The 19,006-nt window shown below is 35.6% G+C and overlaps 2 protein-coding genes across 13 annotated transcripts in view; one reads left to right on the top strand and one right to left on the bottom strand.

The window, feature by feature from the left end:
- Chpt1 (choline phosphotransferase 1) overlaps nucleotides 1-19,006 on the top strand; it is a 52,082-nt gene that overhangs the window by 22,315 nt on the left and 10,761 nt on the right. For 3 of the 12 annotated variants that reach the window (XR_015624183.1, XR_015624182.1, XR_015624181.1), the window contains exons 7-8: nucleotides 248-373; nucleotides 1,995-2,194. Coding sequence is in view for 8 of the 12 variants with exons in the window: in NM_001394326.1 (NP_001381255.1) it covers nucleotides 248-373; nucleotides 1,995-2,105; nucleotides 4,546-4,590 (282 nt within the window). In the remaining 4 variants the exon portion in view is untranslated. Of the gene's footprint in view, nucleotides 1-247; nucleotides 374-1,994; nucleotides 2,195-4,545; nucleotides 7,767-19,006 lie in introns of those variants that run through there. The other 9 variants (XM_087557828.1, XM_087557826.1, XM_087557825.1 and 6 more) reach the window with 5 other exon arrangements.
- On the bottom strand, nucleotides 4,281-18,736 carry Sycp3 (synaptonemal complex protein 3). The gene is made up of 9 exons (NM_013041.2): nucleotides 18,624-18,736; nucleotides 14,967-15,109; nucleotides 14,347-14,410; nucleotides 13,856-13,890; nucleotides 11,420-11,537; nucleotides 10,281-10,380; nucleotides 7,639-7,737; nucleotides 4,750-4,854; nucleotides 4,281-4,625 (listed from the first exon to the last, which is right to left on the bottom strand). The coding sequence occupies exons 1-9, from the start codon at nucleotides 18,677-18,679 to the stop codon at nucleotides 4,572-4,574; spliced, it is 774 nt and encodes a 257-aa protein (NP_037173.1). The 5' UTR covers nucleotides 18,680-18,736; the 3' UTR covers nucleotides 4,281-4,571.

Genomic DNA, 19,006 nt, shown 5'->3' with positions numbered 1-19,006 from the left:
TGAGTTACAGTGTGCTCCATGCCTTTTCAACAATAGTCACTTGTAACCTCCTGGTATCAAGGTGCTTGAAGAGGAGAAGTTGTAATAAGCTATCCTTTCATAAATAAGGTTTGTATTAAGTATTCCTCTATCAAATGTGAAATGAAATGGAATTGTCTTAGTAGTGAACTAATGTTTTGTGTCCTAAAAATTAGAGCAAAAATATTTAAAACTTAATAGTGACATTATTTTATTTGCTTTTTTATAGATAGCTCACATGACAAAAAGTGAACTATATCTTCAAGACACTGTTTTTATTGGGCCAGGTCTTTTATTTTTAGACCAATACTTTAATAATTTTATAGATGAATATGTTGTTCTATGGATAGCAATGGTAAGTACTTTCTCACTTTTACTTTATATATATATATAAATTTTTATAGTATTAAGATCTATCTTTATGGTTGATACTAAGTTTTATGGTGGATAAGATTTTACTATATTTTCCCTATCTATTCTCATATATTTCCCTCACTAGCTTTTATCAAATTGCTAGTAATATATGTGGATGAATACAGTCTGCAACAAATCTTTTGCTAAATTACATTAACTATCCTGTTGCTAGACTTAGGAATTTTAAAAATCTGTTCTCTGTTCTGTGCATAAACACTGGGATTTAATGACCCTTCAATAGGTTACAGATTAAACTTCCTGGAGTAAATTAACGGTCAATTAATTGATATTCCATTTACTCTTCTGTTATTCCCACTTGTGGTATTCATTTTTTAATTCTTTGTAGTGAGTAGTGAATGTTTTTAGGCAATATTCTGAAAAGTGTTTGATAACTAATTTCTTTTAGTTTGCTATCTATTTTTATGGCTCCAAACCAACCTAAATTAAACATCAAATTTGTGGAAAACAATCTAAATGGGTAATTATTCAAGATAACTTGATGTAAGGATTTTTAAAAAAGAAATTTTCTGAGAATTTCATATACCCATATGATGCATTTTGATTATATTCATCAATACTCCTCCTAACTCTACCCAGGTCCATCCTCACCCATCTAACAAACACCCCTCCTAACTCACGTCCTTCTGAAAAATAATCCATGAATGCAATACTCAGTACTGCCATATACTCTTGCATGTGGGAGCTTACTTCTGCTCCTTCAGGAAGTGAATGCTTTCATCTTGGTGAGCTTCTCTTTCTACTGAGGCATCTATAACCAACATCAATCAATAGCTTTTTCTGGGTTTTATTTTCTTAGGGTATTTCACTCTAATCTCATACATTACCCATAAAATTTTATGTATGCTTCCCTCAACTACAGCCTCTTTCCTAAGCCTTTTAAGTTTTTAAATATCAAAGGAGGGCTGGAGAGATAGCTTAGTGGTTAAGAGCATTGACTGCTCTTCCAGAGGTCCTGAGTTCAAATCCCAGCAACCTCATGGTGGCTTACAACCTTCTGTAATGAGATCTGATGCCCTCTTCTGATGTATCTGAAGAACAGCTACAGTGTACTTAAATAAATAAATCTTAAAAAAATAAATAAATGTCAAAGGAATAAAAATATGTGAACAGCCCCTTCTGATAGAAAATTTGTGGCTCCATTGCCACAGAAAGCTGGTAGAATGTGGAGTCAGAATACTTAGGTCCTTCTACTTTTGGGCATTTGTACTGTAGTATTTTTACCTCTATACTTCAATCTCTATAAATATCTAGAATATCTGTACATTGTGGCACATACTTGTAATTCCAGCACTTGTGAAGCTGTGGTAAGAGAAGTGGCATTAGTTAAAGACCAGCCTGGGCTACATAGTCAAAAGGTCAACCAGAACTATATATCCCAGACCCTATTTTAAACAAACAAACAAACAAACAAACAAACAAACAAACAAACAAAAAGAACCTGAAAAGTATGCACACTAAAATACAATATTTTTAGTTAGGAATTTTAAGGACATTTGAGATGAATCATAACCCATTTTATATTTTCTGTTTTGCTTCCAAAGGTCATTACTTCATTTGATATGATGATATACTTTAGTTCTTTGTGCCTGCAAATTTCAAGACACCTTCATCTAAGTATCTTCAAGACTTCATATCAACAAGCACCTGAACAGGTTCACAAGCATATTGACTAATAGCCCAAGGAAAAGAGGAGAAGCAGTTAGGGGAGCCAATGTATGAAGGATATCCCCCTATGCAGGAGGCTAGTATACTATCTATAAGGTTATGTTTAAATATAAAACATAAATCTGTAGCTTCCATTATGTCTACATCAGTAATGAAACCCTTGTCATTGACTTATTTTATCACAGATATTATCAATGTAATATATGCATTAGAAACAAGAACAAAAAATACATTTAAATACTAAGGGCAATAAGAAATTGTACCCCAATAAGTCTAAATAACACTATGTCTGCAAAACATCTATCAGACTTGGGGTTTTGATTGCCAAAGTATCACACAAATATTCAGAACTTAAAAGAACTTCTAGCCATCTTGGCAGTGACATTTGATTGATAAAACTTGAAAAGTGAGCTCTTAATAACTAAGTATTTAATGATAATACTATAATTGAGTCAAGTGATATCCTGAAATATTTGTATGTACTAACCATTGTTCAAAAGAGGTATGCTAGTTATAGACATACTTTAGTATACTATCTACAACTTAAAGCAGTAGTTGTGGGATTCTGTTGTACTAATTCAGTGGGACATTAATCTTTAAGGATAATTTGTACCTTAAACAGTCCAAGTAAAAAATTTGTTTCCATGGGGGAAAAAATGAACCTTAAGTACAAAAAGGAAGACAATTTGATAGGAAATTGGTAATTTGGAAAAAATGGCAAAAAAGGTGTAAAGGGGGAAAAAAACCAAGTGTCAGTATTCAACACTAGGTACATCAGGTGCAGATTTTTTTATTATCAGTTGAAAACACTTAAGATTTTTTATAAATACAATTATCTTAACACTCTTCAGACCTTATGACCGATACGACTATTTCTAATTTCATACAAAATTTCCATAGGCTATATACCATATAATGAAAGAATTAGACAAATAGAGTAAACATATTTTAAGTATTCCAAGCAAGAAAAGATTTGAAAAAGTGTATGTTTCTCAAAAGGTAAAAAATATGTGAATACAGAGAAAATGCTCTGAAGTATTTACTTTGCATCTCTAACTCCTGGGTAAGATTCTCAAAGATCTTAAAAGTGTCAATGATACTTAAGGTTTATATTTCATGTTGCAGACATAGCTAAGTGGAAGAGTAAATGCTTAGCATGGGTGAGACCTTGGCTTGATCTACTAGCAACACCCACTCCACCCACCCCAGATAAAAAGGAATTAAAGAATTGAACTGTCCTTTTAATGTCAAAGCTAATGGTAGAAAGGTAATTTCTTCCTAGACAATATAAAGTCTATTATATAGACTTGTTTAAAATCTTTAAAAGGTGGGTTATAGAACAAAATTTTAAAAGATAGTTTTCCTTCTAATGGATATGTTTTATTCTGAATGATTCTTTGAATGCAGTTTCAGCAAAACTAGAAAGCTCAAATGACTTCAAAGAAATGTTGAAACAACTCAACATGTATGAAATTGTTTTATAAATTTCTCTGTATAAATGCCTATTTTTAAAATTAAAAACAGTTCAAGTTTAGAAATGAATGTGAAATCAAGCTTCAGGATATTTACTGAACATTAACAATGGAAAAGATACATAGGAAATTCATATTTGAAGACAGATATGAAGTACTTAAATCATAAATAACTTCAGCTGTGTTCGTGATACTGCTCTTAATTATTACTAGGGGCATTTGTCATTTAAGTATAGACTAGGCAACTAAATGGTATCTTGATGAACTTGCAGAAATGAAATACTCATAAATCTATGTATTAAAACCAATATTTAGAAATCTTTTCAGGTGTTTTATTTTAGCATTTATAATTTATTCCAAGACATGAGCTTAAGTTCTTTTAATAAACTATATAGTAGATTATCTTATAATTGGCAATTTATTATTTTAGTAAACATAAAGAGTATACACAAAACAGATTCTCTAGGGTTTTTTTCCTTAAAGGATAACAGTGTAAGCCAAGAGTGGTGGCATGCATTGTTCCTGCTACTTGGGAGGCTGAAGTATAAAGATCTCGTTTGAGACTAATCTGGGAAAGAGTTAGACTCTTAATCTTAGAAATAAACAAAAAAAACCCCAAAAAAACCAGAACCATTTATATTTGGAACTTTGTACCTTGGGACTATTAAAAGATACACTGAAACCAAAAGGTAAATTTAAATCATCTTTATTGACACAATAGTGGAGAGAACAACTATTCAAACAAACAAACAAACAAACAAACAAACAAACAAACCCCAGAAAGCTTGATACATTGGAATAGCTGCTACTTACACAGTTACTTAGATTTATTTAGAAGTTGACAGGAACAAAAACCTTCCACTTAAACAAGCTAATGACTTCCGATGTTATAGTTTAAACTAATTACTAAAGGCATGCCTCTTAGCTAATGTTTTAATTGTATCATATTACATAGGTTCAAGTTCTTTCTTCAAAGACTCATCAGAATAACATGGATTGAAGAGACTTTCGAACATTTGCCATCTCTTGCTGCTGCTGTTTCATGAAAGGAGATATGAAACATGTTTAATTTTTAGTTAAATGTTATAACATTTTCAGCAAATAAAACTTTTAAGTGCCTCCATTAATACATATCTTTGCAATTTAAAATAGAACTTACAGTTTCCATCATAACTTTTTTTTGCAACATAGCCATTTCTTTTTTAAGTTCACTTTGTGTGCCAGTAAATAGATTATCATTGTTCTTCTCCACATCCTCCAAACTCTAAAACACAAAAGGTCACTTTAGTTATAAACTAACTTTTAACCAGAGGTACTAAATTGTAAAATCTTCAAAAGTAAAACTATTTTCATTATTCAGAAAGCACTCATTATTTATCCCAACATTCTAAGTAACTCACATAGACTAAATTTCTCAGTATAAACAAGTAAATATATCACACGTTAATCAAATACAGTTAAAGTACAACAGTAATATCGTTGCACAAAACAATAGTTTAATGAACTAAGTAAGGTCAAGGTGATTAAAAAAGAAAATGGGGAAGGGAACGAAACAAGATGGGAGAAATGCAAATTTGAGGCTAGTTTGGGCAATGTAGGATCTTGTCTTAAAAGAATAAGAAAATAAAATCTAAAAAGACTACAAGGTCTATCAGTATATACAATTTTAAAAATTTCTAAGTTTCTTCAGACATCTGGTATAATCTACTTATTGTGATTAAAAGTGTGACTTAAATTCACAAAAGCAAAAAAACATCTATAGTATAAAGTCAAGTTATAAAAATTATTAGATATTTTAAATTTTTATTACAGTTTCATTCTCTTAGTGAATGTAGTGTAGTGTGTATATGTGTGAGTTACACATATATAAGCCTTTATAGAGAGAGGACAACTTGTGGATACTAGGTTCTCTCCTTCTGGCATATGGGTCCCATAGATTGAACTCTGACCTAGTATTTTGCTTTTCAAGACAAAGTCTCATCCCAATACAGGCAAGGCTCACCTCAAACTCCCTAATCCCATCTCAAGCTTAGAGGAATGTGCCATAACACTTAGCTAAAAAGTTTTAAAACATTTAGTACTCATTCACAAAATATATTATATCCTATTGCCTATTATGTAGAAAATACTATTTTGTGGAGAACTAAAATAAAAAAATGAGTGTTTTCTTTTTTTCCAATCAGAAAAATATGTAAACAACATAATTTTATAAGAATGGAAATGCAACTTCTGTAGCTATCTAGTGGGATATATGAATAATTCCTGTTTAGTTAACAAAAAGTATACTATTTCATTAATTAAAAGGGAACTTAAAATATTCTAGAGGAATAGTTACCAAAGTATGGAAATACGTAAGTCTGTGGATTCAGAGAAAGCAATTATGTAGATAATTTGGAGTAATGTACATGTATAGTTTATATAACTAAAAATGTACAAGGGACAACAACTACAGGTACATTTTCAGGAAGGAGATGTTTTATTAAGATTATAGGGCAGAGTCAAAGAATAGACTGAAGAAAAGAGAAATCAGTTAAAAGAGTTTTCATAGGACAAAATGTGATGAGAAAGTGAAATAGTACAAGCAAAGAGTGAACAAATGTACTAAATTGCAGAAATTAAAGAAATGAACCACTGTAGAAGTATGAATCCTAGAATTTGAGAACAAAATAAAAGATAAACAGGATATAGAGAGCAGGGCTTTAATCCCAGCCCTCAAGAGGCAGAAGCAGAGGCAGAGGCAGGCAGATCTATAAGTTCAAGGACAGCCTGATCTACAGAGTAAGTTCCAGGACTGCCAGGACTACACAGAGAAACCTTCTCAAAAAATAAATAACGAAAACCCAGATATGGAGGAGTTAAAATTTTACTGAAGTTTCTACCAAAATAGTAACATTTAGTGATAATATTAGAAGAAATCTTTAAGTTCATCCTCAAGTCCTACCAATTAAATTGTTCTTAAGGGACACTAGAGCAAGTTGATAAGGTCTCTTGGAAATACTTTAAAAATTAACTTTTATGTTCGTATTTATCTTTAAAACTACTTACTATTAGGGAATGGTTTTCTAGTATGTGTATAGGTCAAGAGATAATTCTTAATTTAGAAAGTTTTAATCCTCAACTGTGTTAAATTTTGGGATAACTCCTCTCATATATAAGTTGGTATATATAGTCATTGTGGTTATTGGAATAATTTTAAAAGCTAATATGCTAGACAAGACCTATAATACATTTGAAAATAAGGGAATAATTCCAGTAGATTCTTCCTATTGAAAATACACTAGGAGTATGTGGATAAAAGGACTGCGGAAATAACCTTAATATATACATATACATATATACATACATTTACATATCATACACACACACATATATTTATATAGAGAGAGTGTCTTACTATTTTCAGTGAAACAGCACAATGGCTAAAAAGTGTTATTTAATAAAGTATGGACTTAATGTATAAGAACTTTTTAAGGTAAAACTCCTACTTTGACATTTCCTGTCTTGAATAATCTTCACAGGACCACAGGACATTGGAATTTTACAGACATATTTATCACTTTGGTCACAAACAATACAAAATAAAAGAAATTTTAAAAATTAAAACATATTTCCCATAAATTTGCAAAAAATACTTAAATTATGTGTTATAAGAATATATGTTAGGGGCAAGAGATGGCTCAGTGGTTAAGAATACTTGTTCTTATAAAGGATTTAGGTTTGATTTCCAGCACCTACATGGCAGGTCCTAACCATCTGTAATGTTAAAGGATCTACTACCCTTTGCTGACTTCTGTGGGCAGTAGGCATGTACATGGTATACAGACATACATATAAAAAACACTCATATACAATATTAAAAAAGAATATGTTAGCTGGATGTTGACACCAGCACTTGGAAAGAAAAGGTAAAAGAATCTCTGTGAGTTTGAAGCCAGCCTACTCTACACAGCAAGTTCCAGGCCAGCCAGGCAATATAATGAGCCTTGTTTCAAACAAAAACAAAGGAGATACACAATAAAACAAAAACATGTTACTATGTATAACTCACCTTTATGAACTGCTCATGTAGCTGTTTGATTGCTTTCATTCTCTGGCTCTGAACAATTCTAGTCTGCTGAAAAATCTTTTGCTGTTGTCGAAAAAGATTCTATAAACATTAAAAAAATGTAATAATGACTTGGTAAAAGTATTTTTGTTATTGTAGGATTCGTGCATGGTAGGCAAACACCTAGCTCTGAGCTCTATCACAGTCATTATTAAATTCATCAAGTAATTCCATATTAAATGTAAAGGTATAGTTTAAGATTAATAACTAGTATTTTAACTATTATGACTAGGTTTAAAGTATTTTTCACCACTGACATGCACTATAATAATCCTATCAAGTCAAAGAGTATACATTTAAAAAAAGTTTTGTGTGCCTGAGTATAAGGGTGTTGGATCCCCTGAAACTGGAGTTACAGGCAATTATGAGCTGTCATTTGAGTGCAGAGAACCAAACCCAGGTCATCTATAAAACCAGTAAGAACTTCCTATATGAACCATTGCTCCAGCCCCAAACTTCTTTTTTGAGTCTAGGTTCCACTGTGTTGTGCAGCCTTACTTGGAACTTAGAACTTTTCCTATCTCAGCCTCCTAAGTAGCTGGCATTTAGGAATACCATTGTAAAAGAGTGAATAGGAAATCTCAGTTTTCAAGGTTTAAGACAAAGTCTAAGCTGACCTCAAATTTATTATGGAGTCAAAAATGGCCTTGAAGTGTTAGGTTCCTCTGCCTCTATCTCTCAAATGTAAGGTGGTGAAAAGTGAAAACACACTTGGTTTATGTAATGCTGGGGATCAAGCTCAAAGCTTTGTGCATGCTAGAGTCTACCAACTGATATCAATCCCTAGCCCCAAGACTATCTTATTCTTAGTAATTTCGATGAATTACACAGATGTTTTCTGAATGTTTGTCTTTTAGTATTTTATGTAGTAACAAAAATATATTAATTGTATATTAACATTAACTATTTTGAGACCCTTTAAGTACTTAAGTCCCTTAAAACTCAATTTAGGTATTCATTAGTCATACCCAAACTAGAGGAAACTGAATCATAATAATAAATTACCTGTTGTTTCACAGTTAACTATTATTCAAGCAGAATTTGATTCCAAATGTTCCTATAACCAGGCTCTAATCACTGTACATATGGTTTCTCTAGCATAGTGTTTATTCAACCACGGCCTGCCTCTGGCTAACTCTTTAGTACTATGGTATAATTCAATCTTAGCTCAGGACTAAAACTGCATCCTTCCTTTTACTGCAGTTCCCATATTAAGTTGCACAACAGTCCTTTGCATATACACTTTGTTGCCTCCTGACTGTCGACATTTACTTAGCTAAATCCCTATCTTGTAAAACTCAACTCTAGTTACTGTACATTATTATTCTTCACTATATGATGATCCTACTAAATCAAACAGAATCCAAAGAAAACAGTCTTTCATTATCATATATATCTACCACCATCTATAATCTATTTGTATTCATACTCATATACTCTATTTCCTCTTGTTCCTAAGGATAATTATACTCATTTCAACTTCATGTCTTTTCCATTCTTAAGAATTTAGCAATTTCCCCCCTTCTGTTACTATTAAATTTCTCTCTGTAGCCAGACCTGGAGCTGCAGGTATAACCCCTAGCTCCTCTCAAGGTGGAAAGAGAAGGCTGCAAGTTGAAATTCTACCTACTATAGGACTAGTCCTGGTATCTTGAGTTGAAAATAAAAGGTAAAAAAGAGGGCTAAGAACAGGTGTAGTTTTGCAGGCTTAGGTTTAATCTGCAATACCAGAAATTTTTCTTCTTAATTCCTGTCAGCACATTAACATGCCCTTGGGAGGCAAAGACAGGTGGAGCTCTATGAGTTCAAGGTCAGCCAGGACTACAAAGTGAGACCCTTTCTTTAAACAGATTGAGTGGGGTTACCTTCCATCATCAGTGGAGATAGAAAAATAATACAATCTGGCTAATTTAGAGTAAACTATATTCTTGTGGGGACTATAGCTCAATGATAGCATGTTTTAGTAGGCTGCACAAAGCATCTAGATTCAGTCCCTAGCACTCGGGGTTGGGGTTGAGGGTAGTCTTGGTGGTGGAAGGGAGCAAGGAAGTACAAGTGAGCCATGTTATGTCTACATTGATTGATTGGCTAGGAATGAGCAAATGATCCACACTAGATTAATGATGTTCCGCCACATGAATTTCCTGCCAAAGATATTCAGAAAGATCATCCCAGTCTATGCAGTCACTAAATCTGTAGTAAGTCTAGGACTGGGAGAATTAACAGTACATTAAAAGTTCATGGAGACCTAGTAGCAGAGCCCAAATGACACTATAATGAGCAAACCTTCCCTACCCCCATTCAACTGCATTATGTCTAAAGCTAATCTATCTCCAAATTTATATAAACTAACAAGTTTCTGTTACTTAAAACTGCAAGGGTATCAGTTGATAGCCTTAAGATTATTTATTTTAAGGATATTAATATTGTATGTGCCTATACTTTTGGCAGTAGTAAAACATATATCTGACGATAGGAAATAAAACTTGTCTTAGTTCTATGGGCATAATATAAGGCTAGGTTCTTTACTTCTGCTTGAGGCTTAGTTATAATAGAGTAATTATAAAGTCAATTGTGATACTAACAGTTAGTTTTTCTCCTTGTTCCTCAAATTTCTGCATATCCAGTTCCCACTGCTGCAACACACTCAAAAATTGCTGAGAATATTCATTGTTAAGCTTCTGTCTGTAAAAAACAACGAATCCTGTCAAATTTCATACTAGTGTGAAAAGAACATTCAAAAGAAATTTAATTCATATATCTTATGCTGTAAAAAGGAAACAATAGTTTAAATACTTTGATCAGAAAATTTTAAAACATGTTGATTTCAGTATTTTTTCTTAACAGATGTCTTCTCACATGCTTTAGCTCTTGAAACTAAGGAAATTTTATTTTATATTTTCCAGAAAAATTTACTTTTAATTTCCAAGGAATTTTTCATTTTTCCTACTGAATATATAGTTCTGATAAGTAAATGATTTCACTTAGGTTGCCTCCCCCATTTTGACATGGTAAAGATTTTTAGTACAAAGGAATAGTCAAGTTGACTAAAATATATAAATTACTTATGATATAAAACTTGAGTTTTTCTATATTTTCACAGATATCAAACAGTACTTTCTATGACATTTACTCCTTTTTAAAAAATATTTCTTTTTTTAAGATTTACCTATTTAGAGGGCTGGGGATTTAGCTCAGTGGTAGAGCGCTTGCCTAGCAAGCGCAAGGCCCTGGGTTCGGTCCCCAGCTCCGAATAAAAGAATAAAAAAAAAAAAGATTTACCTATTTATGTATATGAGTACACTGTAGCTGTGTTCAGACACACCAGAAGAGGGCCTCAGATCCCATTACAGATGGTTGTGAGCTACCATGTGGTTGCTGGGAATTGAACTCAGGACCTCTGAAAGATGTCAGTGCTCTTAACCGCTGAGCCATCTCTCCTGCCTGACACATACTTCTTGTATTCAAGTAATATATTTCCACAATGAAAATAGGTTAATAACCTCCCCGTTATTTAAAAGGAGGAAAAAAGCAATCTCCACTGACTTCTAAGAAACATCTTAATTCTATGAAGGCATGAGGCTATAGGATTACTTGATTAGAAAAAAAAAAGCCAAGCATTTTTCATAGAGACACTAATAAGCAGGTGATACTTATTTTCTGTAGGTATTTGCACCAGGACATACTAAGAAATGATAAAGATATAGTTCTTTAAAATCCTTACATTTCCTCTTGTTGTGTTTTCCAAATTTGTTCAATTTTCTGGTTACTGGCTTTGAAAGAAGCTTTGGTATACATTTCTATTCTTTTCTTCTTGGCCAGAAGAGCTTTGTTGATGTCAGCTATATTGAAAATAAACATTGAAATTTAATATTGAAGAAAACTATTTTGTTCTACATGATCAAATAATATAAGTATGGGTTTGTTTAATAATATCAAGGAGATTTAAAATTAAATTTAGGGACCAAGAAGTTCAGCAAGAGAAAAAAAAATTGTGCTGGTCATGGTAGAACATGCCTTTAATCCCAGCACTTAGAAGGCAGAACTCTGTAGGTGGACCTTTGTGAATTTTAGGCCAGCCTGGTCTACATAGTGAGTTCCAGGCCAGTCAGGAAACATAAATACTCACTGTCACAAATACAAACAAACAAACAAACACTTGCCATAGCCTGCAGTCTAAATTTCATCCCAGGAATACATGGTGGAAGGGGCAAATCAAGCCTTGAAAGATATCATCTTTCACAGTGGAAGAGGAGAGACAATTCCCAAAAGTGTCCTCTGACCTGCACAGATGTGCTATCACACATGTAGACCCACACTCACACATATACATCACACACAAATGATAAAATCTGGATTAAAACAGTTTAATTTAAAAACACCAACATGTGCTTTGAAAAATGCTTTGTATTTTAAAACAGAATTTTCAGACTAGGAAAGCTTAGGCAGTAAAATCTATGCAAATATTACAAAATCCAAAAATGGCTGAATTCTAAAACACTGGTCTTAGAAATTTTGGAATAAGAACTACATAAACGACCCAAACTTATCTTAATTCTTATTTTTATACCTGAGTTAAAATTTAAGGGTGATAAAAATGAACAAAACAAAGATCAAGGCCAGACTTATGAACAAACAGTAATAAAGGCTAAATATTTATAAATTTATAGCATATTCCCCCACTTGACAGGCCACACTTGGTATATCTAAAACTCTAGAGCTCATTATCATTAATGCTGAATTTAAAAAAAGATTATTAATAAAAATTTTAAAGTTAATATTATTAAAATTTTTATAAAAGAAATCTTAGTGAAATATCTAAATAATGCATCTAGGAATACTTTGTAATATTTTAATGGAAAACTTTTCTTTTAGTTTTTGTTGTTTTGTTGAAATGAGGTTTCATGGCATAGCCCTGTCTGGTCTGGAACTCACCATGGAGATTAGGCCAACATCAAATTCAGAGACCCTCTTGCTTCTGTTATCCAAGAGCTGGGTATTTGCTACCAAGCCCAGTTCACTGTGATTTGTATAGAACATTTTCATCACTAATAATTATGGCAGTTTATTAAAAATTTAATACCTCAATATTTGCTATGCATATATCTTACAATAAAAGTTACCTTTTAGTGGCTATGATGTAATGTAACTATAATACATATCTTGTATTTTCAGGATTTATAGTAATTTTATAAAAAAAATATTGTTACTACCAAATAGAGCAGTTAATGATTGTTACTACCAAATAAAGACTTAATGATATGAATAATTCTTATAGAAACAATTGTTCTTTAAAAAAAAGTATTTGGGGGCTGGTGAGATGGTAAAGGTGCTTGCAGCAAATTAAGTATGATCCCCAGGATCCATCCATATGGAAGGGGAAGACTCCAGTAAGTTGTTGTCTGCCCTCCACTTATGCACCATGGCATGCTGCCCACCTCCCTCTTGAAATGTTAAAAACAAAAAGTGTATATTCTCCTAAACTAGTCAAGGTGACTGTCCCTGTAATCCTAGCACCCACAAGTCTGAAGAAATACTCTGTTTAAGGTCAGCCTAGACTACCTAGTAAGTTCCTGTTTCAAAAAGAAGCAAATAAGCAGAGTCTCCTAATTAAACTCATATAAAAACAGTATTTAACACTTAAGCTCTTTGGCTCTGGTTATAAATCTTTTACTGGCTAAAGTTGTCTTTTTACTTTCAATTACATGAATTTACTACTATAAAAATAATAATAGTTCTTTTTAATTGTTGTTTGGTTTTTTGAGGCAGGGTCCTCTGTGCAGCCCTGGCTGTCTGGACACACTTTATAGATCAGGTTGGCCTTGAATTCAGAGATCTGCCTGCCTCTGCCTCCCAAATGCTGGGATTAAAGATTTTATATATTATATATAATATATATGTATATATTATTTAATATATATAAATTACTTTTCTGTGAATATAAAGAAGTAAAAAAATACCCTTTCCTCTCTATTTTTCAAAATTCTTAAAGTATCATGTTTATTTTTCATATAAAAAAGGTTAAGAAAGAAAAATCTATGATGCTATATCATAAATATTTATGCAAAACCCTATAAATAAAAACAAGGTATCAAACCTCATTTTCTATGATGCAATTATTACACAGTTTTAAACAATTTTATGTCTCCTAAAAACATACCTCCAAATTTTTCCAGCATATTCTGTACTTCACCTCTGTGAAAAATTAACAATTAAAAAATTAAGACCAAGAGTATAATTCAGTAGTGGAACATTTGCCCAGTGTGCTCAAAAGCCCTAGGTTTCATCTCCAGAACCATTTAAAAATAAAGCAAAAAAAAAAAAATCTTGAGATTCACAATATACTTGTTTTGGGAGAAATACTACATACCAAGTATTTTATATCACTACTTGCTAGATAAACTGAAGTAAATTTTTCTTACTTTACTGAGCAAAGAAAACATCTGTGGGACTTAGTGAAATAGCTCAGTTAAATGTTTGCTCTGCAAGCATGAACACTAGACATTCAACCTCCATTCACAAAGTACTCAGTGTGCATGTGACACCGACACTGACACCAACACACACACACACACACACACACACACACACACACACACACACACACACACGGACATGCACACTCTCAAGTACTTTTTTGTAACATCTTACCCCACATCTTCAATTATTCCTGCAGATCTTTTCTTTCCATGTTTATCAAATACTTGAGTCTTTTCTATATTGACAAAATAGTGAAATTAAATATGCTATTTTGGTAAATTTTAATGAAATCTATTTTCACTCCTTTCAGGATTTTAACAAATTTTAACAAATTTTAAAAGCAGATAAATATATTTTTTTGGAAAAATTAATTTATATCACAATTCATGACCCATATTTTAGAAGCAAAATTTCAAGTATGGTTATGTACTGTTTACTAACTTGTTGGGACTACAAAGATAAAGAATACTCTTTGAAGTGTTACAACTCTGATACAGAGATAGTGAGATCTGATAAACAAAAAGTATGGGAGCTCAGTTTAAGAGCACTGGCAGCTCTTCCAGAGGTCCTGAGTTCAATTCCCAGCAACCAAATGGTGGCTCAAAAACATCTATAATGAAATCTAATGTCCTCTTCTGACCTGCAGGTGTATATGCAGATAGAGTACTCATAAATAATTAAAAAACCAACAAAGTTATGTGAAAATGCTTTCCTTAATTCAGTTTTAAGTGTAGCAAGTTCAAAATAAATGGACTCTAGAATATTGTTAATACTCAACATTAGATATTTACCATCAACAGCATCTTCTTCTGAACCAGATAGATCTTTATCTTCTTTCTCAAAGTCAAAGGCTTTTTTAGGCTGATCAATCAATGGTGGTTTCCCAGATTTCCCAGAATGCTTTCTTCCACCAGGCACCATCTTTAGATGTTTGCTTGTTTAAAAAACAAAAGACAGCAAAATTCCCAAATCTTTCAAGCTGTTTGAATTCAAAGACATTTAAGTACACTGTTTTTTGGTGGGGGCAGGGGGAAAGGGTGGGGGACACATGTGGAGGGCAGAGGCCAACTTGAAAGAGTCAGTTCTCTTCCACTAACTGGGTCCTTGAGATCAGATTCAAGTCAGGCTTGAGAACAAGCACCTTTACTCACTAGGTCATGTTGCTGGCCTAGTATCTTTTCATTGTACCAAAAGTTAAGTTTATCATTTATCAATTTACAAAGAAGAAAAACACAGTGATAACTTGAACACTGACTCCAAATATGATTCCACCTAGCCATTAGATCTGAATTTGGGGTCTATGCCAGATATTTGATGAATTTTAATTAAGTTTGCATCTCAGAAAAGTAAGATCATGGTTACCAGCAGGATAAAACAAGCATTCCAAAATTTGGTTGTAGTAATATAAATCTACAATATGTAGCCATATAGGTCTAGGACTGAGGATGTAGCTCAGTTATATAATACCTACGTAGGAAACCTTGGGCTCCATCCCCAGCACTGTATAAATGCAGAAAACACACAATGGTTATATTAAGAGTTTCTGGGCAATTGGGCTATAGCATCAAGAGTGTCTTAAGAAAAAAACCAGCACAAGTGGCACACACCAGGCATTCCAGTACTTTAAGAGATTGATGCATGAGGACTACACAGACCAATTCTGACCTTCAAAACAACAACAACAACAACAAAAACAAACACACAAAAAAAACCCCTAGACCTTGGGAAAGTAATGTACCTATAAAATTTCTATAGTATTAAATGAAAAGGGTCTTCTTGCAGTGGGCAGAAAAGGCATACTGGACAACCATAGGTCCCAAACCCACAGTTCTCCCCATAGGTCTCAGTTCCCTCCGTCCTAAGTGTCTTAGCCTCTATCCCCCCCAATGTCTCATTCTTTCAGTCCCCATTCCTTTTTTTTTCTTCTCATCACTCAGTCCCCCAACCCATTATTACTTTCTAGTCCTTCATTCCTTCCAGGCCCTCATTCCAGAGACCTACAGTCTCCATCACCCCAGTCATTCACCCTTATAGCCCATCATTATCTCTATTATGCCACCACCCAAACCTCTAGTCACTCAGTTCTTAATACTTGTCTCCTAACCTCCAAAGGACATCATTTCCTTAGGCCCCAAGAACTTTTTATTTCTTCAGCCCTATAAATTCCCAATCCCAAATTACCCAAGATGCTCATTTCCCCCAGGCCCCTATTCTCAATTCCACAAACACCCAAGCCTCAGTCCTCCATCCATTCAGCCCTTATCCCAGCTTCAGTCTGTCCTCTCATACTATATTCTTTCACCCTTTAATTTACTGAACTCACCGGCCCCCAATCCCTCAACAAGAACTCATTTCCTCAAATCCAGTCCCAATTCTCTCAAAAACACATTTCCTCAGGCTGTAATTCCTCATTCCCACACAACTAATTTTCTCAACCCCAACTCTATAATTGGCCTAACCCACAAGTCCTAATTCTCAAACACTAGTGCTCTCATATATAAGTCCCAAATTTCACCCCAACTCCTAAGTCCCTTAGTCTCTAAACCCTATTTCCCTTACTCCTAAACTAATTCCCTCACCCACTAGCCCTAACTGCCACAGCCCAACCCTTAATTCCCTTACCCCAACCTTATTCATTAATTCTGTCATTCCCAGCTTGATTTTTAATGTTCTCAAACCCAGTCCTTAATCTCATCATAATCCCTAATTCTCTAACCCTAACTACTAGTTCCCGCAGCCTCCAACAACCTAGCCCTGAACTCCTTAATCTCCCAGACTTCAGCCCCTATTTTCCTACCTCTGTACCCCACCCCAATTTCTCACCTGATTTCCACTATTTCTCTCAGCTCCCAAGCTCTCTAATGAAAGCCCCTATTCCCTCACCCCAATGCCAAATACCCTCAGCCCCAGCATACCCAATATCTCTAATTCTCTCAGTGACTCAAACCATCAGCCATATCCCCTAAGCTCCAATTCCCTCACATCAAATACCTAATTCCCTCACCTCAACTCCAAATTGTCTCAGCATCAACCAAAGATTTCCTTAGAACCTAGCCATTAATTTCCTAGGTACTTGGCCCAGATCTCTAATTTCATCAGCGCCCAATCCCTATCTGCTCCCTAGATCTTAAAACATAATTCCATACCAAATTAATTTTTTCAGTGTCTGACCCCTAAATCGCTCTATTTCCTATTTTTAAGTTTCTTCATCTTAACCCCAAATTCCCTGATGCCCTTCCTCCTAGTTGCCTTAGCCTATTACCCCTAAATCTCTAGGCTCCTCCTCCTAATCACCTAGGACACAAGCCCTAATTCCCTAAGCCCCATTTTCTGAATTCTCTCCGCCCCATCCCTTTCCCCAGACCACACCCCCTACTTGCCTAGGTCCCGCCCTTAACTCCTTAGATCCAGCCCTTAATTCCTTCTGCCCCCAACCCCTATTTGCCTAGGCGCTGACCCTAGTTTTCCAACGTCTTTCCTCTGGCTTTCCTTGGCCCTTGACTCCTAGTTCCTGGCCTGGTCCCTAGGCCTGGACCCCTAATTCCCTACCTCAGTTTACTAATTCCCTAAGTCCCAACCACTAATTCCCTCATGCCTGACCCCAAAGCCCTTAGATATGACCCCTAACCCCAGGCCCTGCTTCCTGATTTCCTTAGCTCTTGATTCCTAATTCTCTAGCGGGAGCCCTTAATTCCCTCAGCTCCCAAATCCTGATTTCCTAGGCCCGCCTCCTAATTCCCAAGATTCCACCCCCAGATTCCTTAAACCCTTGACCCCTAATTCCCTATTAACCTCCGTTGGCCCTGACCTTTAGTTCCCTCCGCAGGACCCTAATTCCCTAGGTCCGGACCCCTACTTCCCTCAGCCCTGACCCCTAACTCCCTATCCCCGCCTCCTGGTTTCCTTAGCCGTTGACTCCTAGTTCCCTAGGCCCCAAATCCTAAATCCTAGATCCTGCCTGCTAATTTCCTTAGCCCACGATTCCAATTCCCCAGGCCAGACCCCCAACTCCCTCAGCCCGAACCCCAACTCCCTCAGCCCGACCGCCAACTCCCTCAGCCCAAACCCCAACTCCCTCTGCCGGACCACCAATTCCCTCAGCCCGAACCCCAACTGCCCCGGCCGGACCCCCAACTCCCTAGGCCAGACCCCCAACTTCCCCAGGCTGGACCACCAACTCCCTCAGCCCGACCCCCAACTTCCTCAGCCCGACCCCGAACTTCCCCAGGCCGGACCCCCAACTCCCTCGGCCCGACCCCCAACTCCCTTGGCCTGACCTCCACTCCCCTCAATCCCTGCCTGCTCCCCACCGGCCAAGGTTGGTGACCCGCCTGCCCTCGGCGAGGCGGTCTGGCCTGACACTGCTGTGGCGCCTTCCTCCCTGGCCAGGACTCATCCTCTTCCTGAGGCCCAGGCTGACACTGGCTCTCACTACAGCGTCTCCTTACTTCAGCTGCTCCGGTGAGCAGTCGACTGCTCCGACTTCTCCGCAGCCTCGAAGCATCTGACGAAGCCTAGCCTTTGGGCGGGAGAAAATAAAGCCTGGCCCTGGCCAAGCTCCCTGCTGATTGGTTGAATGCTATGGGTACATACGCTTACGTAGTAGCTCCGCCCCATAGCACGTGCTCTGTGCCTGCTCTCACGTGGTAGCCAACGGCAGGGACACGGTGGGCGGGGGACTTCCGTGACTGACACATCCGGTCTCCCCTGAGAAGCAGCACTTTTCAGCTTTTCATACCTGTCTCTCCCATCCCACCTGACCATGGCCATCTTTGCCCAAGGTTCCTCACTCTCATCTATACCAAAACTAAATTATCCATCTTCTGTTTTC

The sequence above is a fragment of the Rattus norvegicus genome, chromosome 7 (assembly GCF_021556685.1).
Source record: "Rattus norvegicus strain SHRSP/BbbUtx chromosome 7, alternate assembly SHRSP_T2T, whole genome shotgun sequence".
Lineage (NCBI taxonomy): Eukaryota > Metazoa > Chordata > Mammalia > Rodentia > Muridae > Rattus > Rattus norvegicus.
This window is presented reverse-complemented; position numbering and strand designations above follow the sequence as displayed.